Source organism: Halichoerus grypus, chromosome 11, assembly GCF_964656455.1.
Source record: "Halichoerus grypus chromosome 11, mHalGry1.hap1.1, whole genome shotgun sequence".
In the NCBI taxonomy this organism is placed as follows: domain Eukaryota; kingdom Metazoa; phylum Chordata; class Mammalia; order Carnivora; family Phocidae; genus Halichoerus; species Halichoerus grypus.
This window is the reverse complement of record NC_135722.1, coordinates 123,011-149,122: the sequence shown is the minus strand read 5'-3', so window position 1 is coordinate 149,122 and position 26,112 is coordinate 123,011. Positions and strand designations below refer to the sequence as shown.

At 59.9% G+C, this 26,112-nt stretch overlaps 3 protein-coding genes across 6 annotated transcripts; 1 reads left to right on the top strand and 2 right to left on the bottom strand.

Moving 5' to 3' along the window:
- Window positions 1-2,272: 2,272 nt before the first annotated feature.
- Window positions 2,273-13,952, bottom strand: PGGHG (protein-glucosylgalactosylhydroxylysine glucosidase). Of its 4 annotated transcripts, XM_036098247.2 has the most exons (15): window positions 13,836-13,952; window positions 13,030-13,313; window positions 12,508-12,718; window positions 11,997-12,432; window positions 10,965-11,084; window positions 10,388-10,519; window positions 10,074-10,185; window positions 9,746-9,818; window positions 9,514-9,650; window positions 9,243-9,376; window positions 9,020-9,115; window positions 8,700-8,797; window positions 8,412-8,623; window positions 3,952-4,073; window positions 2,273-2,846 (listed from the first exon to the last, which is right to left on the bottom strand). In XM_036098247.2, exons 2-15 carry the CDS (start codon window positions 13,286-13,288, stop codon window positions 2,808-2,810), a joined length of 2,181 nt encoding a protein of 726 aa, XP_035954140.1. In that variant the 5' UTR covers window positions 13,289-13,313; window positions 13,836-13,952; the 3' UTR covers window positions 2,273-2,807. The 4 variants fall into 4 exon arrangements, 2 of the variants coding, with proteins under 2 accessions (XP_035954140.1, XP_035954141.1); XR_004919227.2 differs by lacking the exon at window positions 2,273-2,846 and having other exon boundaries at window positions 4,009-4,073; window positions 8,412-8,579; XR_004919226.2 differs by lacking the exons at window positions 2,273-2,846; window positions 3,952-4,073 and adding an exon at window positions 7,189-8,305 and having other exon boundaries at window positions 8,412-8,579.
- Window positions 3,392-4,954, top strand: IFITM5 (interferon induced transmembrane protein 5). Its single transcript, XM_036098250.2, has 2 exons — window positions 3,392-3,999; window positions 4,440-4,954. The coding sequence occupies exons 1-2, from the start codon at window positions 3,808-3,810 to the stop codon at window positions 4,650-4,652; spliced, it is 405 nt and encodes a 134-aa protein (XP_035954143.1). The 5' UTR covers window positions 3,392-3,807; the 3' UTR covers window positions 4,653-4,954.
- Window positions 13,953-15,640: 1,688 nt separating the features above from the next.
- On the bottom strand, window positions 15,641-23,319 carry NLRP6 (NLR family pyrin domain containing 6). The gene is made up of 8 exons (XM_078059113.1): window positions 23,291-23,319; window positions 22,274-22,554; window positions 22,013-22,051; window positions 19,925-21,683; window positions 18,987-19,082; window positions 17,684-17,854; window positions 17,395-17,562; window positions 15,641-16,911 (listed from the first exon to the last, which is right to left on the bottom strand). Exons 1-8 carry the CDS (start codon window positions 23,317-23,319, stop codon window positions 16,773-16,775), a joined length of 2,682 nt encoding a protein of 893 aa, XP_077915239.1. The 3' UTR covers window positions 15,641-16,772.
- Between the last annotated feature and the right edge of the window lie 2,793 nt (window positions 23,320-26,112).

Below are 26,112 nucleotides of genomic sequence, written 5' to 3'. Positions count from 1 at the left end.
GTGCTGTGTTTTCACCTGGGGAGGGGCCCTTTGAGATTCCCCACCCCGCCCCTGAGCCCACATCGTCCCTCATTGCCCACCTGTACCCTGCTCTGTGTTATGTGTGTGGTGGGTGGGCTTGTCCTGAGGCCTTGCCTATATCTGGCGTCCAGCTTGGGCAACACACGGAGGATGGTTTCAGGGAGAGGTCCCTCCTTCCCAGAGGTCTGTTGTCCTGTGGACACACACTGACCCAGAAGCCTGTCCCGACAGACCCAGCCGATGTGCACAGGTGGGAGAGAAGCTGGCCCTGGTGCCCGGTGTGGGGTGAGGTCAGTGAGGGGTGGGGATGGCCACCTGCAGGCCCCAGCGCTGCCCAGCCGAAGTCCTGATGGGCTGCACTCAGCAGTGTCTGTGGGTGCTACTCCCACCATGGGTCATGTTGAGCCACCAACGCGCTGTCCCCCTTGGGAGGGGAGAGCAAGGGCCAGGAGCTCACCCTTGAGCAGCTCTCCACCACGTGCCTGATAAAGTAGACGTCCCGTCAGGTGCACGGGTAACGGGAAAGTAAGTGTGCTGAAGTCCTCGCCAAGGGATGTGTTCTGAGAAGTGACGACTTACGGCCTATGTAATTGATGTGATCCATGGTTTACAGGGTTTAATTTTAATCCTGGCCATGCTCAGAATGGATCACAAAATCCTGGCAGTGGGTCCCTCTGCTACAGGAGCTCTCTCAGGCTAGCGCGCCTGGATTCTATCCTGGAAGTGACACACAATCTCAGTGTGCGTGCGGGGCTGTATGGCCGCATCCTCAGGCCTCCATCCAGCCCCAGACCCCCACCTCCCGCTGTCCGCATCCTGCCGCCCCTGCAGCGCTGGGATGCCTTCTCCATGTCTGGGCCTGACCGACCCGCAGCCAGGAAGCTTAGGGGACTGATGGACTCAAGGCCCAGCTCAATATGTAACTTGGGTTCCTGGAACCCGTGGACTAACACGCAGTGGAGGCCAGCAGGGGGAGCTCTCCCGCCCACCACTCCCTCCTCGCAGCCCTCTGCATTCCCAGCGGGAAGAACCCTGGGCTTCACTGCGCCCGCGGAGGAAGGAGGGGTTCCTCCCATTCGGACAGCCCAGCCAATGAGAGCAGAGCCCAGCCAATGAGAGCACAGCTCAGCCAATAAGAGCTAGTCACAGCCCAGCCTGCCAGTAAGAGCTAGTTACAGCCCAGCCAATGAGAGCTAGTTATAGCTCTGCCAATGAGAGCACAGCTCAGCCAATGGGAGCAGAGTCCAGCCAATGAGAGATGATCACAGTCCAACCAACGAGAAGCCAGTACACTTGCCACTCCCAGTTCACTCCAATGGACTTCTAGTTTACAACAGCCCTCCCAACTCCACCGCCCTCCCATAAAAGAGCTTGGATCTTTATGTTTCGGGACTTATCTATGGTTTTGTCGTAGCTTCCTTTTCCAGAATTGTGATTTTCTGCTATTCCCAAATAAACCCCTTTTCCTGGTAAAATAACTGGCAGTTTTATTTTTAAGGTTAACAACCCAATTCCAATGTGTGGGGGACTGCCCAGACAACACTAAGGAAATGTTGGACACCAGCAGGGTGTTCACTACCTACTTAGAAATAATGTCAGATCCCACAGGTTAAGGGCTTAGTTTTACGAGACTGTCCTCCTGCCCCCACTTCAGGTGCCAGTCACAAGTCGGGGTTGTCACCTGGGCCTCTGACCAAGTGGCTGTAAATCCAAGGTTCCCATGACTTCTCAGTTCTATTCATTCACCAGAGCGGCTCACAGAACTCAGGGAAACATTTTACTTAACTAGATCCCCAGCTGATTACCAAAGGATCCAAGTCAGGAACAGCCAGATGGGAGAGATGCCCAGGGTGAGGTCTGGGGAAATGTCCATGGCCAGGCACACCACTGTCCCCGGATCTCCACGTGTTCCCCAACCCAGAAGTTCTCAAAACCTTGTCCTTTGGGTTTTATGGAGGCTTCATTACTTAGCCATGACTGACTCATTGGCCTTTGGCGATTGAACTCAACCTTCAGCCCCGCTGCCATCCCCGGAGGTCAGAGGGTGGGATAGAACTGACCCTCTAATCCCTTGGTTGGCTGTCCTGGCAGCCAGCCCCCATCCTTAGGTGAGGGTCCAGAAGTCACCTCATTAACATAACAAAAGACACCTTTATCACTTCAGAAATGCCAAGGGCTTTAGGGGTTCTGTGCCAGAAACAGGGATGTCGAAATATATATTTCTTTTTTTTTTAAAGATTTTATTTATTTATTTGACAGAGAGAGAGACAGCGAGAGAGGGAACAGAAGCAGGGGGAGTGGGAGAGGGAGAAGCAGGCTTCCCGCCGAGCAGGGAGCCAGACGTGGGGCTTGATCCCAGGACCCTGGGATCATGACCTGAGCCGAAGGCAGATGCTTAACAACTGAGCCACCCAGGTGCCCCCTAAATATATATTTCTTAATATAAATCACCATATCACAGTATCTCAACAGGCAAAACATCATCCTGGCCCCTCTTTCTGCTGGGGCACAATGGGTCCAAGGAATCATGGCAGGCCCAAGTCAAACTCTCAGTGGGGCCCCTGGTTTGTGTCCTCCAAGATTTGTATCTTGAAATCTTAATGCCCAAAGTGATGGTAGTAGGAAGTGGGGGCTTTGGGAGGTAATTGGGTCATGAGGGTGGAGCCTCATGGGAGAATGTGTTGTTATCACAGAGACCCACAGAGCCCCCTAGCCCCTTCCCATATGTGAGCACACAGTGAGCAGCTAGCCATATGCAGCCAGGAAGAGGGTCTCACCGGAACCTGTCAGCGATGGCTCCCTGACCTGACTTCCTGCTTCCAGATCTGTGAGAAATAAATTTCTATTGTTTATGAGCCACCCAATCCATGGTGATTTTTATAACAACCCCAACTGATGAAGACAGGAGGTTGGGGGACAGGAACCTGAGGTCTTGTGGAAAAGTTAGGTTGGAGACCCTGGGAGCCCTTCCGGCAGAGTAGGTACTTAGGTATGTGAGTCTGGGGTTCAGTGAAGTCTGGCCCTTTGTTGTAAATATCCGTTATTGGCACATAGGTAGCATTTACAGCCAAGGGGTTGCTGGACGCTCCAGAGGGAGCCCAAAACAGAGCCCTAAGCTCATCCTTCCAAACCTCTGAGGATTCGGGAGGGCAGGAGTAACCAGCCAAGGGGGCTGAGAAGCAGCTGTCTACCCACGAGGGAGGAGGGCGGGCCCCTAGCAGATCACGGAGAGCTCACTGCAGCACCTAGCAGCGGTGGTGCTGGGGTCTCCTCTGGCGAACCCCCTACAGTGCCGCAGCCCCGTTTCCGTCCTGCTGTGGCCGGTCTCCTCCCGCCAGCACATGCGCAGGGACTTCTGGAGTGCCAAGGCCGGCCGCTGGTGAGCAGAGGAGATCCCTGGCAGAACCCGAACTCTGGGTTCTGGGGATGGAGCCCAAGCCCGGGGGGTCTCCAGCCCTTCTCCGCAGCTGAGGCGACACGCCCCCACCCACAGCCCCGAGGACTCCTTTTGGCCGCGGGGCGGGGGCTCGGGTGGGCAGTCTGCAGCCAGCGCACGCCCCTTCCCCTCGCCCCAGCCGCCTGCCGGCGGGGACTCCCGGGGCGGGGGCGGGGGGCGTCGGGGCGGGACGGGCCGCGCTCTCCGCGGCGCAGGGCTGTCATTTGTCGTTATATTTAGCGGGCGGCGCCAGGCCGGGCTGCGGGAGGGCGGCGGCGGGGCTATAAGCGGCCCGGGGCGCCCACCCTCGAAGCGGGAGCCCGAGCGAGGAGGAGACGGCGCTGGAACCCATGGACACGTCGTACCCCCGCGAGGACCCCCGGGCCCCGACGCCCCGCAAGGCAGACGGCGCCGCCCACACGGCCCTCACGCTGGGGGCGCCGAGACCCCCACCTCGAGACCACTTGATCTGGTCGGTGTTCAGCACCCTCTACCTGAACCTGTGCTGCCTCGGCTTCCTGGCGCTGGCCTACTCCATCAAGGTGGGCGGGCGGGGGTCTTTCCGGCCGGGGGTGGGGGCGTTGCTTGTCCAGAGGGCCTCTCCAAGGGGCGATGCCTGTGAGAAGGCCACTCCGTTAGCCAGGCGGTGGGCAAGCTCTTCACCTCATGAGGGCCTCTCCATTGAGGCAGGGGTACTGTCCTTAGTGGGGGGGTCTAGTCCCTCCAGAAGAGCACAGAGTTGGTGGGGGGTTACCCAAGGGGGTCTTTTTCATCAAATGGCTTTTCACATGCTGGGGGCTCCTATGACCAAAGCCCCTCTGGCTTCAGCTCCTTGGGGTCCTCAGCACTCCAGGACTCTCCACCCACAGAGGGTCCTTGGAGGCTGATGCTGGCCCAGGTTGGTCTCTGAGTCCACAGCTGGAGTGGGAGGAGGCAGGGCGCCCAGTGTATGTAGAGACCTGGTCCTACCACTGGTCCACAGGCCCGAGACCAGAAGGTGGCTGGGGACCTGGAGGCAGCCCGGCGTTTGGGCTCCAAAGCCAAGTGCTACAACATCCTGGCCACGATGTGGGCGTTGGTGCCGCCTCTGCTTCTCCTGGCGCTGGTGGTGACCGGGGCTCTGCACCTGTCCCGGCTGGCCAAGGACTCTGCCGCCTTCTTTAGCACCAAGTTCGACGACTCGGACTATGACTGACAGGCTGCGCCTCGCCTGCATGCTGACCCACGGACCCTGACCCCAGTACTAACCCCCAGGGCACTGCTCCAGGGACTCTACCCTGACCCCCTGGAACCCCAACTCCACCACAGGACCTGATGCCCGCCCCTCCCACCCCAGCCTGGGCACCTAATGCTGACCCTGAAGATCCCTTATTTGGACCCCAGTGGCCTCAACTCCAACCTTGATGGTCCCCGCTCCCCTAACTCCTTGTACCCAGGCTGGACCCTCCCTCCTCACTCACCAGACTCACTCAGCCTTAGTTTCACAATTAAAAGCACCTGGTTCCAGAAAGTGCCTCCTGGGCTTTTTGCTGGGGTGGGAGAGGGTTTCTTCCTGAGAGGAACCACCCACCCTAGGGGCTCCCCTGGACTGACCCCAGCATGATGGTAGGATGACCCGTTCTGTCTGCTGGGCCGTGCTCCGACTGTCGCCTTCACTCAGGCACTGGGTGGCTTGTGGCTTCTGGGGTGGAGGCGCCTGAGTATTTTAGAATGAAGTCTGGGAACTCAGGCTTTTGATCTCTGCTGCCCTGCTGGGCACTGTGGTTTAGTGGCCTCTCTTCCAGAACATGTGTGCCCTTCCCCATCTGTGTGTGCACTTGTGTTAAGTGGGAGCCCCTAGGAGGATATCGCTTGTCCTCACCCTGCATGTTTCTGTCAGTGGGTCAGGCGAGTGCCAGCCTCCTTCTTTGGGTCATTCTGTCTGTCCCTATGACTCCTGCATTCCTTTAGTTTTGAGAAATTTCAGTCCCCACAGTGCGTTCCCTCTCTCCTGGGTCAGTGAGGCTGGACACAGACACATGAGCACACAGGCGTGACCCTTCTATCAACCATGCACACAAACCTCACACACATATGTGCAGTTGGGCAGAGGGTGAACACTGCGGGGTGAGGACACTTTCTGAGCATCCTTGGTGCTGGGTACACGTCCTTGTATCATTCTACCTCCCTTGTGCACCACTCTCCCCCTTCCCGGAAACCAGCAGAGCCTGGCAAAGAGGGGGGTTGCTAAATCCATGCACACACCCTGTGTGGTTGGGGATGAGGTCCCTTAGGCCTCCCTGTGGCTGATCCAATGACAGGGCAGGCTAATTGCAGGGGCCTTAACTGCAGGGCGGTCCGGGGTTTTGAGCACCCCACCCAGAGAGCACCCCTTGCCTACCCATCTGCCTAGGCTGGGTGTGGGGGTCTGTCTAGCTGCTGTACTTGGAGCCTCAGAATACCCCCCTCTTCTGTGACAGCCAACAGCTGGCCTGTCTCCACAGGTGCTAGCAGAGATGGTATCCTGGCCACATATCAACAGCATCCCAGCCCTGTGCTGGAGTGTGTGCTGCCCCAAGCCAGCCCCTGCAGGTAGGGGTGTGTGCTGCCTGGGGCCCGGGGATGGAGATGGTACACTGGCCCATGCCGGGTGCTGGCCCCACACTGGACCAAGGATAAGTGTGCCAGTGCTTGGACCAGGATGGATACAGCATGCCAATCCTGAGCTCCAGGTTTGGCCCAAGAAGGGAACCACCTGTGCTGGATGCACAGGTCAGAAGTGGGGATCAGCTTGTGTGCGACCAGGTACATGTCCCCAAGCATGCGATGGTCTGCTAGTCCCCACATTTGGTGAGGGGAACAGAGATTGCCTGGCCTGTGCCCAGGTGCTGAGGACACAGAGTTGTGGTCAAGACAGGCATGGGGGAACGTTACCAGCAGCCCTCCTCATCCCAGGCTGTCTCCGGGGCAGGCTGAGGGACCCCGATCCAGTTTAGGCAGTTGGCTCTACCACGGACCCCTGACCAGCCATGCCAGCACACGTGCAGTGCCACCCTGCCACAGCCCCCTTGGAGGGTCACCTCACTACGCGTCCAGAGGCACACACACGTGGCGCGTATATGCAGGAAGCGTCAGGCCGTATCAGTCCTGTGAGTCCAGGGCCACCCACCACCCCACCCGATGTCTGTGCCCACATCTGGCTCCAGGCCTGCGAAAATAAGCATCTGCGCTACTGGGATAGGCCCAGCCACCACGCCCTGCTTTAGCAGGTCTGCCTCAGCCTTTGCCACACGTCCAGCCGCTGAGGGAGAGCCGGTGGGCACCTGGGCAAGGCGCTGGCTCCAGTCTCTGGGGTCACATGCTCTTGGGGACCAGCACTGACATCCATGCTGATCTGCAGCTTAGCTGGTTGTGCTCCCTTGCAGGCCGTCCTTCTTCCCACATGCTGCTCCCCACAGTAACCCAGAGACAAGCCTTAGGATCCCTGACACCTCCACCCACCCTCCTTCCCCACTCCCTCACATGGCTTTGTCCATCACAGCTTGTATGCCTGGTGTCTGCTGCCTGGAGAACTTGGACTACCCCTCCACCAAGAACAGAGAGAGAAGAGGGGGTTGCCAGAGTGAAGGAGGGTGGCAGGCCCACCTGCTTGCTCTATATGGGCGCATTACTGCACTTCCTGACCTGACCCCATCCATTAGGCAGCCCTCACTTTCAGAAGGAAGGAGAGCACCAGCTCCTTATGGCAGACAGACTTTTCTCAGCATGGAATTTTAATTTCTCAGGCAGACCTGGTATAGGTGGCATGGTTCTCACCAAAATTTTGGTAGCAGGTACCATCTCACCTCATTCTTGAGAAACCCCCAAGGACCCAGGTTGGATGTGCCAGCTGAGGGGCTGAGGCCCCAGGAGGAGAGGCAGCCTGTTAGGACAGATGGGCCCAGGCCAGTGGCCTTGAACCCACGCACCCTTGGCCCCAGTCCTTCTGGCAGGTCAGAGGGAAGGTGCAGGGTCTTGTTCTGCACCCCACCTCCCTCTCTTCTTGGCTGAGGAAAAACCTGTGACGGGGACTGTCCAACCTCACTGAAATGGCCCAGAGGCTGAAGGAGCCACAGACTGAGGATGCTGAGTGCACCTGGATTCAGCCATGCCTGACCTCATCCATGTGACACACGAAGTTCCATTTTGGTCTGTAACTGAGAGAGTCCCAAGGAATTCCACAGGGGACCAATGTCCTGCCTCATGCCCCTCACCCCTGCCATCCTCCACATGGAGGCTTGCACCTGTGCCTGCCTTCTCAGCAGAGTTGTCGGCCACACCCCGACCCCATGCTGTGGTGTCCTGGGGAAGAGGTGCAGGTGTCAGCCCAGAAAGGCAGGCACAGATGTGGCTGAGTGTGAGGCCAGGGGGAAGCTGCAGTCCATGGAGGTTTAGGCTGGGGAGGGGCTCAGGCTAGAGGCAGACCACCTTGAACTTTGGGCCAACAAATTCAGACTTTCCCTGGAGCCTGTGAGCCTGGCTGCTGGTTGGAGAGTGGGCAGGAGGGAGGGGATCAGCAGGCTGGGAGGGTGTTGAGGAGGGGTGGATGCAGCCAGCTGGGGGGTACCCACAGAGGGAGGCCAGATGGGAGGACCCAGAGACATCCCTGAAGCCCTGGATGTTCAGGTGCAGTGCCCAGGACAGCCCCAGGGTGAGGACACTGGTGGGGCTGGAGGACCCAACAGTGTCCCACAAGGGGTCTGTGGGTTCTGGGGCAGGTGTTTAACGTCTTCAAAAAATTCTCCTAGGAAACTCTTGGAGCAGAACTTGCTGCCTCTGGGAGTGACCTTTGTATCCGTCCAGCTGACGAGGGAAAGGAGACTTTGTGCCCTGCAGGGAGAGGGGGGCATCTGGAGTGGGGGCACATACCTAGGGGGCTACCCTGGGGGGTTCACCTGCCCCGGACCCCTGGGTGAGTCTGGGGGTGGTTGCCTACCTGGGAACAGGGGGAGTCGAGTGCGTGTCGGCCACAGCTCAGCCTCCAGCAGGGGGGCCCAGGGTCCTGCCTGGGCTTTGACCTCAATTGTCACAGAGCCCTCGGAGAAGGAGAAGTCAAGCTTGCTCCCCTGGTAGGAGACGCCATAGATGCACACTCCAGAGACCCCTGCCAGACACATGGGGTCGAAGGTCACGCCAGCTCTGGTGATCCTGGGGGGAGGGGAGACGTTCATGAGAGCAGGAAGTGGGGGGGCATGTGACTGCTCTCTGTTGGGCCTATACTCACCTGAACCCTGTGAATCCAAAGAGTGCTGCTTGCAGGAAGCCCCCCATGCCTGTCAGGAAGTTCACAGCGCCCGATCCATCTGCATTCTCTGTCCACACCTGCACGTGGCCAGGCAGTTAGTGCCTGGACTCCCAGGATACGGGCCCCCATGAGGCTGCTGCCCCTGCTCCCAAGGGCAGGGCCCGAGGTCAGGCAGGAGTCACCAGGGACCTGACCCTGCTATGACTCCCCCTGAGGCTGGGCTCCCACTCCTACCAACCAGGGGCCGGCACGGGAGGCAGGTGTGGTCAGCGTGAGAGCTGATACCGAGACCAGGCTACCTTGAATGGCTCAGCTATGTTGGCAAAGCTCCTCTCCAGGAGGTCCCGCGCCCGCCAGGGGTCCTTCAGCTCCATCCAGCCCACAGCAAACATGCTCTGGGGTCAGAGGTCAGAGGACATGCTGGGACATAGCCCACTGCATGGGGAGGGGAGACTGAGGCTAGTGGGGCAGGGCTGGGGCTGCTGTGAGGACCGCCACCCCACACCCCTGCAGTTTCCTTACCCAGGTCATGGCAGGACCCTTTGGGGACGTCACAGCCTCATAAATCTCCAGGTTTTTCCTGCGAATGTGAGGACTCAGGTGGAAAGGGATGGGGTATCCCAGGAGCACAACGTCTGCCTGCTTCACCTCCTCTCCTGGGGAGGGACAGGTGCTGCCGACGGGGGAGGGAGCAGGAAGGGGGAGCTGCTCTATCAGGTAGGGGACATTCAGGGTGGACATAGGTCCTGTTGGAGGGGTGAAGGGGCCCTGAAGCAGCTCCGAGTACACTCACCAGGCTGGTACCCATCAAACTCAGGGTGGAAGTTCCGCATTGGGTCAAAGGGCACCTTGATCTTATCAGCCACTGCCAGCCATTCGCTGGGGACAGGCTGACCCAGGTCCTGGGCCAGAGCAGCAGCAAAGCGCAGGCTAGGGGCGGAGGAAGGGAGAGGGGGGCTATAGCCCCAGCCCTCCCAGCTGGCCCTTTGCATGGTGGCAGTATGGGCAGGGGTCTTGGGTCTGACCTGTTCTGGACCAGGACGTTGGTGTACACGGAGTTGTTGACCCCTGAATGGTATTCGTCGGGAGGCATGACTCCTGGGCAGACAAGTGCAAGATGGTGCTTAGTGCAGGGTCCTAGGGACCTGCCCCTGATGCCAGTAGCCAGTGTGGGGCTGGCAACATCAGGTGCCAGAGATCACATGCTGAACTGAGGAGCATCCACCTGCCCCACCAACTTGTGGCCACCTACTCTCCCGGCCACAGCTGTCCATGCCTCTCCCTTCTACCACCGGCCCTCCCCTATGACCAACCCCCCTCCCCACGACTATCCCGCCCTCCTCGTGCCCTCACCCTTCAGGTGGTACTTTTCCTCCTCAGGGCTCCACTCCACACGGCTGCACCAAAACTCAGCCACACCCCTGACCACATCCCAGCCACCAGCTTCTTGGAAGAGCTGCAGGTCCTGGGGGAGCAGGAGAGGATGGGACAGGGACCATGCCGCCAGTGACTGTAGTTCTCATTGGTTACTGCATTTCTTGTCAGTGCCCACCCTTCTGAGTGCCCAGAAGTGAAGGCCTGGCCCCAGACAGGAAGTCATGGTGGGGGTAGGGGAGCGTGGCCATGTCGGGGGGTGGTCATACCTGGTGGGCCTGGTGACACCTCACCTGGGTGGTGTGGTAGTATAGCTGGAAGGCCAGCACCACAGCTCCATTTATATGAATTTCCTGGGTCCCATAAATGTCCTCAGGGCAGACCTCCAGACCAGAACCTGCACTCTCCCAGGCGAACTTGGCTCCCTGACGGGTTGGGGGGCATGGAGCAGACCTGACTATTCTGGGGGTTGGGGCACAGGGATAGCCCACCCTTTTCCCAATGCTCTCAGCCTTCAGCCATGGAGGACAGAGGTGGGGGCACCGAGTGTCTGGGTGCCCTCATGGGGACCTGCAGGCTCAGAGTGCCCACCGTGTGTCCCCATCATAGCCCAGGCGGCTTCTGCCCAGCTTCCACCGTGTGTTGACCCTGGGCCAAGGTAGCGAGGGGACGCCAGCGGGGCCCCAGGGAGGCTGTCGTTCTTACCTGTACAGTGCAGGCTGGGGGACGCTGCTGAGCCCCTGTAAGAACCCAGGAATCCCAGCCCCACCCAGAGAGGAACCTGAGGTGATGGGTGCAGGCCTAGGAGGGATGTGGGGACATCAGGCCCTTCAAGGGGCTCTGTAGGGGGGGTGCCCAGGTCCCCCTCACCTGGTAACCCAGCTTCTGGGCATTGTCTTTGGCCCCACCCAGCGTCCGGACACGGTACTCCAGGAGGGCCCTGGCGGCCTCTGGGTGGAACATCAGGATATTTGGGAACATCCAGAGATCCTGAGAGCAAGGAAGGGCCCCTTGTTCAGGAGCTCTCACACCCTTCTCTCTCTCCTGCCTGCCCACATTCTGCCTTGGCCAGAGCCGGTGCTGCTCATGCTGCCTCCCTGAGCGCCCCTCTGTCTCCTTCCAGCTTTTCCCTCTGCTGCCCACCCTGCGTCCATCCTGGGCCCTCCACACCTGCCCATCCCACGTCCCGGTCTCCAGACTAGATGCTCCTCAGGTCTGGTCCCCAGCCCAGTGCTTCACCTCCCCAGCAGGCATCTGGGTCCCCCCGGGAGCTCAGGCTGGAAGCTGCGCACGGAGCACCATTGCTCACTAGCTGCCTGAACTGGAGTGAATGACTCCGCCTCACCAGAGTGGGCCACAGCACTGGCCTCTTGAGGCATCTGATGAAGAGGGGGTAGCATCCCGGACCTGTCCCACGCTCAATGGACACCAAGTCCCAGTCTCTCCTGGCTCCCACTCCTGTCCAAGGCCTCACCCTCTTCCACCCATGCTCCCCTCAGCAGCTGCGAGGGTCCTCCCAGAGTACACCTTTGTTAGTGTCATTCCCCAGTTCAAGTCTCCATGGCTCTTACAGCCCCCCTACAGCTGCTCTTCTTCCTTGGTGAGGTACCATTTTGCCCCTGCAGATGCCACACACCCTCTCAGCTCTGCTGTGTGTACCCCCTGGTCCATTTGCCTGAATCACTCTTTTCCACCAAACTCCTATACATTCTTTGGCTGAGATCCCACCTCCTCCAGGAAGCCTTCCCTTCTGCCATGGCCTCTGTGATTCCCCAGTCACAGCCCCCATCCCTGGTAGGGCAGAGACAGCAGCTGTGCCCGTGCCCTTAGCCACGGCATACTCCATGCCTGTGTGCCGCCCCATCTGTGGCTGCCGTGTGCTGGGGGTGGGATGGTGCATACCTGGTCCCAGAAGACGTGGCCCCAGTAGCATTCCTCTCGGCTCCCATTGGACAGGCCCCCAGGGCTGAGGCCGTGGCAGGTATATCCTGGGGCCCCAGGCTGGGGCAGGGCACTGAGCAGGTAGTAGAGGGCGCCACGCAAGGCCTGGCGCAGGGGTAGGGGCCCCACCACATCCAGGCCACAGCCAGCCCAGAGCTGGGCCCAGGCCTGGGCATGGGCAGTGTACAGGGTGCCCTCTGCCTGCAGCTGCAGGGCCTCGGTGAGGCAGGCTCGGGCCTCAGCCTGGCTGCCACCCACCACGGTCAGGAACTCCCAGGTCTGGTCTTCCTCACTTTCCCCAAGGGTCAGGGCTGGGGGCACTGGTGTCCACAGCATGTGTACTTCCTGCTGGGACCCCTCAGGTTGCTCCGGGGTTAGTGTGTGGCCATAAAGGTACCTGCAAGAGTGTGGCCATGTCTAAGGGACCAGCTCCCTCCTTGGTCTACCTGGCCAGCCCTGACCCCCTCCTCACCGGGCTCCTTGGAAGTCAGGACCCAGATGTAGGTCGAGGTCTGGGCTTTCTGGGGAGAAGGCTGACCGCAGCAGCACCGTGATGGGCCAGTTCCCCATGGCCACACGGGTGATGGACACACTGAAAGCCATGACGTGAGGCAGCGTGCGGTGGGCATAGATGCGCTGGGAGGCCCGGAAGCTGGGGCCCTCTAGGGTGTGCAGAAAGGAGCCTGGGAATGGGCAGAGGGGGTCAGGGCAACTCGCGTGCCCCACTTAGGGCCACTGAGGACAGTTACAAAGCTACCAGCCCCTCAGGGAGGTGGATCCACCTTCTGAGCCCCAACTGCCCTGTCTGGAGAGCTACAGTTGCACAGAGGACCCCAATCTTGTAGCAGTTCAGGAGGCCCGAAGGGCTGAAACCCTGCTTTTCTTTGTGAGTCAGGCATCCTGAGTTAGAAGGTGTCAGGATGGGACTGCTGTTGGTTCCCCCACTCACCTAGAACAATGGCTCAGGTGGGGGGAGCAGGACAGTGGTGGTTACCTGTGTTAGTGTCCAGGACAAAGGTCTTGGTCAGCTGATCTCCTGTCTCTGCAGGGACCTCCAGCCGGACATTGAGGGGACTCGGCAGAATGGCCCGGTGTGTGTCCCTGCAAGCCCCGTTGTACATGCCGCTCACATGCAGTGTGTCATGATACACACGTGTGCCCAAGTATGTGTTGGTCATGGTGGCCAAGAGCCGGGGGTCACTGGGCAGAGAATGGGCAGTGAATATGGTGGGGTCCTCAGTGGCATCCTCCATGGAAAGGCTTGCTCAGCAGAGTGGCCTGGAAAAGGGGGAGTCAGTGGCCCCCACAATTGGCTGGGCCTCCCTCTTTTGACTGTCTGTTAAAGCCCTAAGCCTCCCACCCCACGAACTTGGCTGATGCCTCTGACAGCTGGTGGGGAGGGTGTGGGCCGCCTGGGCAGCCCCGATTTTTCACAGGCCCCACTTTTGAGCCAACCCAGGAAACACTTTCAACGCTAAGAGATGCTCAAACTCCTAATACTGATCTCCAGAGACCCAGCTGGGTCCCCAAACTCCCACCTTAGGACCTCCATTCGAGTCCTTCCAGCTCTTTCCAAGCCGCACCCCCACGGGCCCCGACCTGTTAGTGGGGAGTGAGGAGGCCTCAGTCGTCCGGACAGTAGTCCTCAAGAAGGCTGGCTTGGGGGAGGGCTGGGGTGTGTGCGGGAGCGCGGTCCCGGGGCGGTGGGGGCGGGGGGTTGCGGGGCCAGCGACCCTGGGCCGGGGCGGGGAAGGAGCCGGAGCTCCGGGAGGCAGGCCGGGGAGGGTCTCTGGGGCTCACCGCAGCCCTGCGTGTCCCCAGGCTCCAGCCCGCTCGGCGCTGCCCCTCCTTGGCCAAAGGGAGAAGTAGCCTGCGGCCGCCCCGTCCCCGAAAGCCCTTGCGGTCCCCGCCCCCAGGGCCGCGCGGGGCGGGGCAGCTGGGCCCCCACCCCCGGGGCGGGGCAGCTGGGCAGGCGAGCGGGCCGCGTGGGTCCGCGTGCACACCGGGTGCTGCGGGTGTGCACGCGGGAGGAGCACAGTTTGAACGCTGACCTCAAGGACGTGTCCAGGGACGGATACGAGGGGGGCGGGGGCCTTTGGTTTGCGGTTGCCCCTCTCCGGTCTCGGCTTCCTCTGTCTCTGCGTGAGCTTCCGTGTCCCCCCTTCAGAGAGGTGGCGCTGCCGGTCCCCCTCCAGGAGAAGTCCCTCCCTTTGCTCTGGCCCCACCTTCCGGCTCTCCCCAGCCGCTGCTCTGACTCCGTTTCCCCACCTGCCCACCTGGACGCTCCAGGGCTGGGCCCTGGGCCTGTCTCCTTGCCTCTCTGGCCCTGGTCTGACCCACACGTCTGTGCTCTGACCACTGGGCCCAGCCAGAGACACTCAGACTCCACGTGCCCTCAAAACCAGCTCTTCTTGCAACCTCCCCCAGGAGCCTCCTCCTGTCCAGCTGCTCAGGCCCCCCTGTCCCCACACCCACTTCCAATGCACAAGTCCTGTTGTTCTGCACTTGCCAGATCTCACCGTGGCCACTGCAACCTCCGAGGTCAAGCCGTCCTCCTGGAGAGACACAGTCCACACTGTGCTCCTGCTCTGCCCTCTGCGGTCCTTGTTAACACCGCCACAGGCACCCTTCCGCTCCGAGGCCTGCGGTGGTGCCCACCTCACCGGAGGACCGACCAGCCAGCATCCCTGCCCCCCTGCGGTGGTGCCCACCTCACCGGAGGACCGACCAGCCAGCATCCCTGCCCCCCTGCGGTGGTGCCCACCTCACCGGAGGACCGACCAGCCAGCATCCCTGCCCCCCTGCGGTGGTGCCCACCGCACCGGAGGACCGACCAGCCAGCATCCCTGCCCCCCTGCGGTGGTGCCCACCGCACCGGAGGACCGACCAGCCAGCATCCCTGCCCCCCTGCGGTGGTGCCCACCTCACTGGAGGACCGACCAGCCAGCATCCCTGCCCCCCCCGGCCCCTCCCCTAGTCCACCGCTGCCGCTCTAGCTTCCTTGCGGCTTCTGCAATAGTCCAAGCATGCTCCCTGTTATGGACTGGGTGTGTGCCCCCAAACCCATCGGTTGAAATCTAATCCCCAGTGTGACCATATTTGCAAGTGGGGCCTTTGGGAGGTAATTAGGTCAAGAGCTGTCAAGAGTGGGATTAGAGACCTTACAAGAAAAGGCCCGAGAGCTAGCCTGCTCTCTTTCCACCATGTGAAGAGACAGCAAGAGGACAGCCCTCTGCAACCAGGAAGAAGGTCCTCACCAGATGCCATATTGACTGGCACCTTGACCTTGGACGTCCCAGCCTCCAGCACTGTGAGAAACACATTTCTGTGTTTGATAAGCGCCCCAGTTTATGGTATTTTGTCATGGCAGACGAGCTGCTAAGACACTCCTCTTCATGGCCTTTGTACTTGGCTGTTGCTTTGCCTGGAACACTTTCCGTCAGGATATTCTCACGGCTTGGTGCCTCACACCCTTCTGTTTCCAAATGCCCTGTCCTCAGTTAGGCTTCTCCAGACCCAGTACTTGTAACTGGAAAGCCTTGGCTCCGTTGTCTCCCCGCATTTCGCCGTACTTCATGTTCTCCCAAAGCACTGGTTGGCCCCTGTCTATGTCTATACATGTTTATTGTCTGTCTTCCTGCCAGGTTAAGGCGGGGGGGATTTTGTCTGTTTTGTGGAATGAATGCCTGGATTTGAAAGGTGAGTATGGAAGGGAATTTTCCCCGAGAAGTGAAGGCACTGACTCCCGTGGTTTTCATCTACCTAGACTGAGGTCTCAGGAGCCGGTCAAGCCCTGAAGCTTTGAGCAGAGACCTGAGGATTCGGGGGCTGTCCACTGCTGGCCCTGTTCGTCAAACCCGGGCCTCGCCTCAGAGCTTCCTGCAGTCAGTCTGTAACCCTGAGCCTCAGTTCCCTCATCTGGGAAATGGGGAATACAACCCCACCCCATACAGGTGGATTGGGGACCAAAGGAAAGATTGTGAGCGCTTGCTAGGATGCTTGGCCACGTGCAACAGAAATCAACAGAAGTGAATCCAAAGGAGAATGTATTATCAGTGCATGGGGTGGGGGGCAGGCTGCCTGCTGCCAGAGTCCCAGCTGCTGCTCCATCTCCCCTCTCCCCTGGTCTCCATCCCTGAAGACCTAGATAGTGAATGGACCCCTCTGGACTGGGCCCACACAGCCTCAGGGATGGCTTTGCTCCCAGTGCCAAGACCCAAATTCCTGGGGTGGAATGGTGACCTGTCCACCTTTGGCCAGGGGTCAGCCCCTGCTCGATGCCCTGTGACCAGGGGCAGAGTTGTTGGGGCTGTGGGGCCCATAGTGCAGATGGGGATGGGATCAGCGAAGGGGTCGCTCTGCACTGAACAGACCAGGTAAAGGCCAACACATGGTAGGTGCTTGATGCCTGGGAGCTCTCGACGTCATTATTGTTGCTGGAGGCATCTGCGGGGGAGGCTAGAGGGCCTCAGGAGAGGAAGGTGGGTGGGGGAGAGGTCCCTGGGTTTGGAAGACAGAGATGTAACCTGTGCCCAGGGTGTGAGGGGAGGGGCATGTCCTGGGACCTGTCCCTGGCCAGGTAAGGGACCCTGTGTGTCCTCGCCTCCCATCTGCCTGCCCCCAGCTCCTCAGGCTCAGAAGAGCTGACCAGAGCTGAGAGCAACATCCTCCTGCCCTTGGGATGAGGAAGTCTACTCCGTAGGGCTGACTAGAGTCCTCCCCCTGGCCTTCGGGGCCTCAGAGGGCACTGCTGAATCCTGTGGGAGGCTTGGGGGGACTGTCCAGTGCCGGGTGGGTGATGACCAGACCTGGCTTTGCCGTCTTCACTGTCTGCAGCTCCTTCAGTGACTGCTCGCTCAGCTCCACGGAGGTCAGACTATAGCCATGCACACAGAACACAAGTGGGAATAGGCTGGGGAAGCTGAGGCCAGGGCGGCGGGGGGGGGGGGGGGGGGGGCAGTAACAGGGCAGCAGTGTGGGGGCAGTGATGGGGCTGTTGGCCTGGGCTGTGCTAAAGGCACACAGTGACAGAAGGTGTTAGGGGCATCAGAGGCTGGGAAGAGGGGTTAGGGGCTGGGGGCCAGAGCCTTTTGGGGAGTAAAAGGGTATTGGGATCACTGGCCCAGACTTGCCATGGCACCAGATGACAGATGGACATTTGGTCTGGTAGAGTGGCTGAAGCCAAGAGCTGGGGCCAGGGCTTTGGAGCACGGGTCTCCAGGGGCTGGGTTTGAGTGTGGTCACTTGGGGGGCCCTGAGAGGGGCTCCACTTCAGGGCCCAGGGGAAGTCCCCAGGCACCCAGCCCAACCCACGGTTGAGGGGCTGAGTCCCCAGCACGTTTCCCGCCCCTGCCTCTACCTGAGGCTCTGTAGGCGGCATCCTGGGTGCTGTAGGGCTGCACACAGGTAGGTTACCATGGGTCCCGACAGTTGGCAGTCACTGAGATCCAGGGTAGTCAATGCTGGGCTCTGCCTGAGCATGCTGATGAGGTACTGAAGCGCTTCCTGGAGGCAGGGCTGCTGCACCCTGGGGGGGGTGAACCTCAGGACTGCTGTGGACAAACCGCACCCCCACCCCACCCGCCCCGGCCCCTGGCCCGCGGCCCTGCCCTTGTCCCTCCCTTGGTCTCTCCCAGGCCAGGTCTTACCGGAGCTTCTGCACCCGGCACTGGGGCCAGGCCAGGCCCTCACTCAGCACACGCAGGCCTGCCTCGGTGAGCCAGTTGTGGAGGAGGCCCAGCTCCCTCAGGGCGGGGGCCTCCCTCAGGGCCCCCGAGAGGTCTTGGCAGACCGAGTCAGGCAGTCTGCAGCGGCAGAGCCTGTGGGCGAGAGCACACGGTCTGTCTGCAGGCCCCTGGCTGCTCGGCTACAGCCCGGCTCCGCCAACTGCCCGCTCCTTGGGCGGCTGAGGCTCAGTCTGGCGATATTCTGGCTCCAAGGGAACAGAGTTTGCTCCGTCCTTTGTCAGCACATGTGTTCCTGAGGCGCCTTGGCCATATATGCAAGTGCTGGACTGCGCTCCGCTCTTCCCTTAGGACACAATTCTCTACCAGCTTTTTGATGAGCCAATTTAGATCTTACTGTCCACATGTTTAATTGCATATCATTGTCCATCGAGTTAAGGTAGGCATAGTTTAGGCCATAGTTTATTCAAGTAGCCAGTCCCTAACAATCGGGCAGTGGTGTTGTTACTACTTTTTTGCTATTATAAATAATGCTGTGATGAACGTCTTCATGCATTCAGTTTAGGGGCAGAATCGATGGGCCAAATGTGCCGATCACCTTCTTGGCCCCCTATGTTTATTTCCAGGTTGCTGGAATACCCTCCTGTCAAGCTAAGTAACCATGTCACTATGCCCCACCGGTACTAGTTCCTACAGTTTCTCTTACCTTCTGCTTACTTGGTGATAGGTCATAGACTCAGTGTTGCCACATTAATTCTCATACCAACCCTCTGAGGCAGAATCTATTGGCTCCATTTCATAGGGGAAGAAACAAGCTCAGATAGACGGACTTGCCCAAGGGCTCAGAGGCAGGCCACCTGGACTCAAAGCCTGTGTCCTGAATACTCCCTTCCATTGCTTGGAAGAGTTCAGAGGGGCTGCCCAGCACTTTCCAATAGCACCTAGCAGCCTTCCTTCCTTCCTTCGTTTGTTTGTTTCCTTTCTTTGGAAGGAAAATATGTTCTGGTCTTCTTTATCCCTCCCCCAGAATGCTTAGCCGCACCATGCTTTCCACTCAAACTGGGGCCAAACGCCCCTGCCCCCATCCCCTCCTCCCTCCTCCGTTCTGTGTGGGCACAGCCTGTTGACCCCAGCCCGGGACACCAGAGGCCACAGGCTCTCAGTCTGTCCCCTCAGCCGTTTCCAGACAGGGCTGTACCTCTGTCCCTGCCCAGAGTATCCTGCTTTGCATCCCTTGCAAGGGAGGGGTGGGGGCATGGTCACTCACGTCAGGCTGTTCAGACCACAGTGTTGGTCAGTCATGGCCTCGAAGAGTGAACGTACCGGAGAGACCTGGGGTTTTCTCATGGTGGCTTGTGAACTGCTAGGAGAGAGAGCAAGGTGAAGCCCACCTGTCCCCTTCCAGTCCCTACCTCTTTCCTGTGGTCCTGAGGTGTCGGAGCTGCCTCTGCCCTCAACCCCAAACTGAGCCAGGACCCCTCCACCCTCTTCACTCTAAACCCAGTGCGAAACCACTCATCTGGGGCCCCATGCACCTCCCCGCTGAAGCAGTCTATGTGAGTCCAGCCGGTGGGGGAGGATGTCACCCGCATTCCGAGGTGGGTCTACTCTTGCACGTGCAGTGGGCGTCCCCAGCCCCAGCCCCTGCCAACATCCTGACTTTCATTATCTCAACAGATGCTGAGCTCTGGGTCAAGTGCTGGGTTGGAGCTAAGGCAACTCGCCCTGAAGGAGCTGAGTGTCTGGTAAAGGGGATAGACATGGGTAGATGTCATGGCATACAGTGGTCTATGGGGCACTTCTGGGGCCAAAGGGGTCTCAGGCCAGCTGGGGGAGCCTGGCAAAGCACTGACAATAGGCAGCAAACAGAGTGTTCTGGGTGGAGGGAGCAGCAGGTACAAAGCTCAGGGCACAGTGGGCATAGTTATTCCAGAACTTATTAGAAAGCTGGGCCTGAGCCACACAGCCATGCTTGGAGGTTTGCCTCGCATGTGGACAGCTGGGAATTGGCATGGCAAGGGCATCCTGGGGAGGGAGATGGACAGATGGACATTGGAAGGCTGCCTTGCAAGGGGGTGGGCTCCTCCTCTGGGGGGGGGCAGGCGTCCGCTGTGGACGTGCTCCCCCTGCCCAGATGGATGCACGGGCACACATTCCCCCACGGAGGGCCTGTGAACTGGGGGCCGTCTTGCCCTGTAGACTCACGAGCTGCCGCCCAAGCTGCCATGCAGTCGCTTTATCAGGCTCTTCCTCTTTTTCTTCTCCTGTGCGGGGACCAGTCCACAGCTCACCAGCCGCAGTGCCTGCCCGGCGGGGCAGCACTTGATGCAGTAGCTCAGGACGGCCAGGTCCATGCGGCTGAAGCGCACCCGCTCCAGCTCCAGCTCCGGCCAGCCGCGCAGGGCCTGGTGCACGAAGGCGCCCTCCTGCGTCTCGTACAGGCAGTACAGCAGCTCCAGCGGGTAGTTGAGCTCGCCCTCCTCCTCTTCCGGCTCCTCGGCGCCTTCCGGAGCTTCGGTCTCTTGGGCCCCCTCAGGTGCCGCCCTAGGGCGGCCCTGGCCCTGTTCCTGCACCCACCGCAGGACATCCTGCTTCACGCGCTCTGAAACCACGCCGCCGAAGTGGCGCTCGATGTCGCGCATCCGCTCTGTGTTCAGCAGCCCGAAGAGGAAGCGCGTGGTGAGCGTGAGGTGGCCGCGCAGCTCGGTGTCCCCCCGCAGAAGCGCTCCTACGCTGTCAGCCGGTGCCCTGAGATCTCTCTCATCCTCCAGCAGGTAGGACAGCGCAGCGAAGAATTCCTGGAAGCTCTGGTCCATGAACTGGTAGGTGACCTCTGTCTCCAGCACGCCTGGCAGCTCTTTCTTGCTGAGAAACAGCGTCTGGACTTTAGAGCCGCGAAGTTCCAGTCGTTCCAGATCCTTCTCCGCGAACTGCGCCCTGTGCCGGAGGATGCCTTCACGGGCCAGGCGGCACAGCTTGCGCAGCTCGCCCTGCATCTGGGGACCATCTGCCGCAGGCGCCGAGCTCAGGACGCTGGCGATGAAAAGCAGGTACACGGACGTGGTCGTCTTGGAGGTGCGCGACAGGTCCTGGCCGAGCTCGATCTGCTGGCGCAGAACAGTGCACACGATCCAGCACACAAAGGGCACGAAGCACAGTGCAAACAACGTCTCATTCTCCTTCACGAAACGGTAGGCACGCTCCGCCACCCATTCGTCCCGAAAAAACTTGTGGAAGTACTTCTTCTTGTCCTTGTCGGAGAAGCCGCGCACCTCCGCGCACTGCGGTGAGCACAGGAGGCCCTGCAGCCTCCCCGGGGCGGTGGCGCGCGCGGTCACCAGCAGGCGGGCGTTGGGCAGCAGCGTCTTGCTCAGCAGGCCGCCCAGCACCCGCGCGCCATCTGCCTCCTCGAAGGGGTCTGTGCAGGGCGCGGCCTCGGAGGGCCCCGGCGGCGGCAGCAGCTCGTCCGCGCCGTCCAGGATGAAGAGCAGCCGCTCGGACCGAGCGAGCATCTGCTGCAGGGGCGCACTGCGGTGGGGGCACTGGTCCAGCATCAGGCCGGCCAGGCTGCACGTGCCGGGTCGCTCCAGCAGCTCGCGGCAGGGCAAGAAGAAGGCGAAGTCCACCTGGTCGTGGTACAGCTTGCCTGCCGCCCAGTCGTACAGGATTTTCTTAGCCGCCATGGTTTTGCCGATGCCCGCCGGGCCCTGCAGCACTACAGTCAGAGGCCGCTGACCTTCTCCGTCGCGGCCGAAGAGGCGGTTGAAGGTGTGGGTGTCCGAGCGCCGAGCGCGCTCTGGCCCCTGCTCCTCCGCGAGCCCCGGGGCCTCGTCCACCAGCGTGGCGCCCTCGCGCGCGATAAGCAATTTGGTGAAGCGCTTGTTGATCTTCACCGAGCGGCTGTTCCTCTCCTTCACCTTGGCATGCTGCTGCAGGACATGCTCTCTGTACTTCTTTTTGTACTCTGGTGGGGGCGGGAGAGGGGACCGGAGGGAGTAAAGGGAACGGGGTATGTGTGGGGGGAGGACAAGGATGGGACGGGCTGCGTCCCTTGACCCTCTCGGGCCGTTCCCCAACCCACTAGGTTCAGGTCTGTTTCCCCAGCTACACCCCAGCCCCTCTCCCCATCCAGCCTTCCCACACACTCTCCTCCCTGGGACCAGCTGTCGGGAACCTCCAAGCAGTGTAGAGGACACTCTGCTGCAAACCTGAGGGTCACCGTCGTGTTCCTCCCCCCCCCCCCCCCCCGCCCCGACAGCTTGGGGCCTGTGCTTCGCGCCGGGAGAGACCTACCGGACACGGAGAGCAGAGCGGAGGAGCTGGGGCCGAGCCCTGGAAGGGAGACCTGCGGTGAGGCCCTGCTGAACGTGCAGGGGCGGGCGGGCCGCAAAAGGGAGTTGGGGCCACCCTCAGGAGCGCCCAGGATCCGAGCCCTGGGGCTGGTGAATTTGCGGCTGGGGAAGCGGGAAGGATGGTGGCTCGAGGCCCAGACTCTGCCCAGGCGGAAGCGAACGGAGAGGCAGGGACCCTGGCAACCCCCGACCCTGCGCTCACGCTGCAGCCGCTGCTCCTTGAGTCGCGCCGCCACGTCGCGCACGTCCGCCCTCTTCAGGGTCTTTCGGGTCACGTCCAGCGCAGGCTCTGGCCCGTAGAATTGGGTCAGCTGCATCGCGAGGTCCACGGCGTCCGCGCGCTCCAGCCGCCCCCACGGGATGCTGCGGCCGTCCAGGGGCGCATCCCGCAGCTTGAGGCGGAAGCGCTTCAGCTGCTCCTGGCTCAGGTCCTCGAGCGCGGCCTGAAGCAGATCTCGCGCGGCAGCCGCGCGGGACTCCGTGCTGCGGGCGGTAGGAGTCAACACGTGTGTGGCGACGGCGACCCCAGCCCTGCCGCGCCTCCCACGCTACCCGACCCCGGCGTCGGGGCGCCCACGACAGTCAGCGAGTCAGAGGCGGCCCCATTTCTCCAGGTGACTCCAGGCCAACGCTTGGTAGCACTCCGCGGGGAGGGAAGTCATGGAGGAGGTGGGTGGGCTTTGCTCCAAGGCTTGGCTGCCTGGGGGTGAGTGGGGTCACTCCGCGGCAGGCACGGCCACCGCTGACCCAAGCGCTAGGGGGCGCCTTCCTGCTCTGTACCTCCCTTCCTGTGTTCCTCCCACACCGGTGGCTAGGCCAGGTCAAAAGTCTAAGATGAGGTATCTACAAGGGCCTGCGCTCTCCCCTTTCCTCCCTTTCCCCCTTCCCTTCCCTGGGAGCCTCGAGCAAAGCTGGCTCAGCAGAGAGCCAGACTCACCACCTGGCCCAGACTGTGTTCCTCAGTTCCCCATGATACTCATCGCACTGCACCCTTTGGTGGGGTCCAGGCGGGGGGCCTTACACCAGGGGCTGAATCTGAGCCGCTCCTAGGGAACAGACCCACCGGATGCCTCTGTGCAGATGGAGTCCCTAGAATCCTGAGCCTGGGGGATGCTGGGGGAAGGTTGTGGATAAGGGGGTGTGAAGCCCAGGGAGTCAGCAGCCTTAGGTGAGGCCTTAGAGGGCTTCCCAAGTGACCACCCTGAAAGCCAGCACTCACCTGGAGCAGAAGGCCTCTGGCTGGTCCATGGAGTCTGGCCCCTAGGACTAGCACTTAGGGGCAGACGCAGGGATCAGAAAGGTGACCTCTCTCCAGGTTGCCTGGAGCCAAGTTCTAGGGGAGTTGTCCAGTCCCATCCATGCCGTAGGCCCAAGTGCTCTAGCTCAGCCAGCACTAAGATGTCCGTCCACCAGTCACCAAGCTCCCAAACCCAGGCACTGGGGCACGTGCACACAGTCACCCTTTAAGAGTTTTGCTGGGTGACCTTTGATTTTCTTCTACTTTTTTTTCCCCGTTACTGTACTCTGAAAACCCATAGGGTGTGGCCTCGAGGCAGAGCTGTGAGCAGGTGACTGCAGAGCAGGGTGGACTGTGTGGAGGACATGGCTGTCTCGAAACGAGACCTTCAGCTTTAAGGCCTCGAGATAGGTTAAATCCTGAAGGCAGCAGTGAAGAAGGGCTTCTTAGGCAGAGGGGACACTGGGATTTGCATGATATTATCAGGGAAAGGAAGGCTGTCACATGGGCCAGGGAAGAGCTCAGTGGCTTCCCAAATCTGGCTTGAGCAGGCTGATGGGAAGAGGTTTGAAGATGAGGAGTGTGTGTGACTGACGTGGGGACCATGTGTGGCCAAATGAATGTGGGGTTCTACTGACAGTATCTGCCTGTGTGAAGTGTGTGTGTCTCGGTCTGTCTATGTGACCATGTTTTTTTTTTTTTTTTTTAAAGATTTTATTTATTTATTTGACAGAGAGAGAGAGAGAGAGAGATCACAAGTAGGCAGACAGGCAGGCAGAGTGAGAGGGAGAAGCAGGCTCCCTGCTGAGTACAGAGCCCGATGTGGGGCTCGATCCCAGGACCCTGGGATCATGACCTCAGCCGAAGGCAGATGCTTAACCATCTGAGCCACCCAGGCGTCCCTATGTGACCATGTTAATACTGTGTTTGTGTGAGGGTATCTGTGGTCAGCTAAATAAAAGACCCCAAAGATACCAGGTCCTAATCTCTGGAACTCTTGAAGGTCCCCTCGTATACCAAAAGGGGCTTTGCAGATGTGATGGAATTTCGGGTCTAGAGATGGGAAGATTGTCCTGGATTATCCAGATGGGCTGTAAATGTCATCTCAAGTCTCATGGATAGAGGCAGAGGGGGATTTGGCCCAGAGGAAGGTAATGTGACACTGAAGCAAGATGCTAGGCTGCTGGCCTTGAAGTGGGAAGAAGGGGCCAGGAGCCAAGGAGCGCAAGGAACACAGCACTTGAGGCTGGAAATGCAACTCGAAAAAGGCAAGGTGAGGACATGTCCTCTAGAGCCTCTGGAGGGAGTGTGGCCGACCCAACCCATGGAACTCAGCCCAGTGAAACTGATTTTGGACTTCTGACCTTTGGAACTGTGAGAGAATAAATGCATGTTGTTTTAAGCCAGGTTTGTAATAGCTTTTACAGCAGCCGCAGAAAATGAACACAGTAGCTCTCTGAGCATTTCTGTGAAACTGTCCGCAAGAACAGGTGTTCTGGGATTGTCACTGCCTTTCTGGCCATAAGCCATCCTTGTGTTCAATCCTGCATCCACCAGGAGCCCTGAGAACGGCCCCCTGGGGAGAGAACCCAGAGTCCTGGGATCCTCTTTTCTGGTTGCCCCCTCCACCAGGAGGAGGGGACTCACAGAGATGCCCATTTCTCTCTGATTTTTTTTCTACTTAAGACAAATAGACCCCATGTCTCCCTGAGGTGGGCTCAGGCTTTCAGAGGTATGGTTCTGTTAACCACACTCACATCTACCCCAGGGTAGCGCCCTCCTTCTCTCCTACTCCCCAAATTCCTGACAGGTCCCCACCATCTAACTTGACCGCCCTCCACACTGGGAAGCCTCCTGGACACAGGGCAGGGTTGGGAGCAGAGAGCCTGGAGGGGCTGCTGCCAGCACACAAGGGCAGGGGCCACTTTGTGCTTTGAAAGAACTCTTGTGAACATGAACACGGCTCACTGTCCCCACAGAGCACTGAAAGGTAGGGGCAGTGCACCTACCCTGTGTGGTGAAGCGGCTTCACCTGGGGCAGGCCCAGAGTGGGGACAAGACCCTTATTCCAGGCCATGGTGAGGGTAACACCCAGCAAAGCAGAGGAGTGGACTGAGTGTCCTTGGAGTCAAGGTCCTAGGGACAAACCCTTAGCAGAGTTGGGCCTCAGCTGCCAGGAGAGGTTGGGGGTGGGGGGTGCTACTGTCATGAGCTCTCTGTGGGGTCCCAGCTCCCTTGACCTGCTGGCTCCTGACTTAGCTCCTCTGACATGGCTGGGATTCTGCAGAGGCAAAGCAACAACAAATGGACAACAAACGTAGGCGTATCAGGGCTCAACCGTGGACAGAATGTGGGCCTTGCTCAGCTCGGTGGGCATCGCAGGGCCCTGGGCCACAGCCCCACTGCCAAAGACCCCAGTGCACCCCTCATGGACCCCTCACTGAACCCCATTCCAACCCTGAGACACTCCACACACCCTCACTCCTCCAGGCAGAGACAGATGGCCCACATTGGCTGGTGTTGTGTTTCTCTGAAATGAACATTCACTTTTCCTCTCCACAGGATAGTTTCTTGAAAGCAAGTTCTCTACAACTGCACTGTCTCCCTTCCATTGTTTCAGACAGAAAGTGCCACCGCCAAGAGCACAATCTCCTAGCCAGAACTTCGGGGATCAAATCCTGCCTCCACCATCCAACAGCTGGATCACCTTGGACAAGTTACTTAACCTCTCTGTGTCTCTGTTTCCTCATCTGCAAAGTGGCATGGTAATGGCAGTCCAGCATCGAGGGTGGAGAGGAGTGAGG

What these genes read in the sequence shown, in the direction of transcription:
- IFITM5 (XM_036098250.2), top strand. Translation starts at nt 3,808, where the DNA reads ATGGACACGTCGTACCCCCGCGAGGACCCCCGGGCCCCGACGCCCCGC. An exon ending in CGCTGGCCTACTCCATCAAG is followed by an intron (nt 4,000 to 4,439) that starts GTGGGCGGGCGG and finishes ACTGGTCCACAG; the next exon opens with GCCCGAGACCAGAAGGTGGC.
- PGGHG (XM_036098247.2), bottom strand. Translation starts at nt 13,288, where the DNA reads ATGGAGGATGCCACTGAGGACCCCACCATATTCACTGCCCATTCTCTG. An exon ending in CCCAGAAGCTGGGTTACCAG is followed by an intron (nt 10,520 to 10,964) that starts GTGAGGGGGACC and finishes CCAACCCGTCAG; the next exon opens with GGAGCCAAGTTCGCCTGGGA. An exon ending in AACGTCCTGGTCCAGAACAG is followed by an intron (nt 9,651 to 9,745) that starts GTCAGACCCAAG and finishes CTCCGCCCCTAG; the next exon opens with CCTGCGCTTTGCTGCTGCTC.
- NLRP6 (XM_078059113.1), bottom strand. Translation starts at nt 23,319, where the DNA reads ATGGACCAGCCAGAGGCCTTCTGCTCCAG. An exon ending in CAAGGAGCAGCGGCTGCAGC is followed by an intron (nt 22,052 to 22,273) that starts GTGAGCGCAGGG and finishes TCTCCCTTCCAG; the next exon opens with GGCTCGGCCCCAGCTCCTCC. An exon ending in TGCCGCCTACAGAGCCTCAG is followed by an intron (nt 16,912 to 17,394) that starts GTAGAGGCAGGG and finishes GCATGGCTATAG; the next exon opens with TCTGACCTCCGTGGAGCTGA.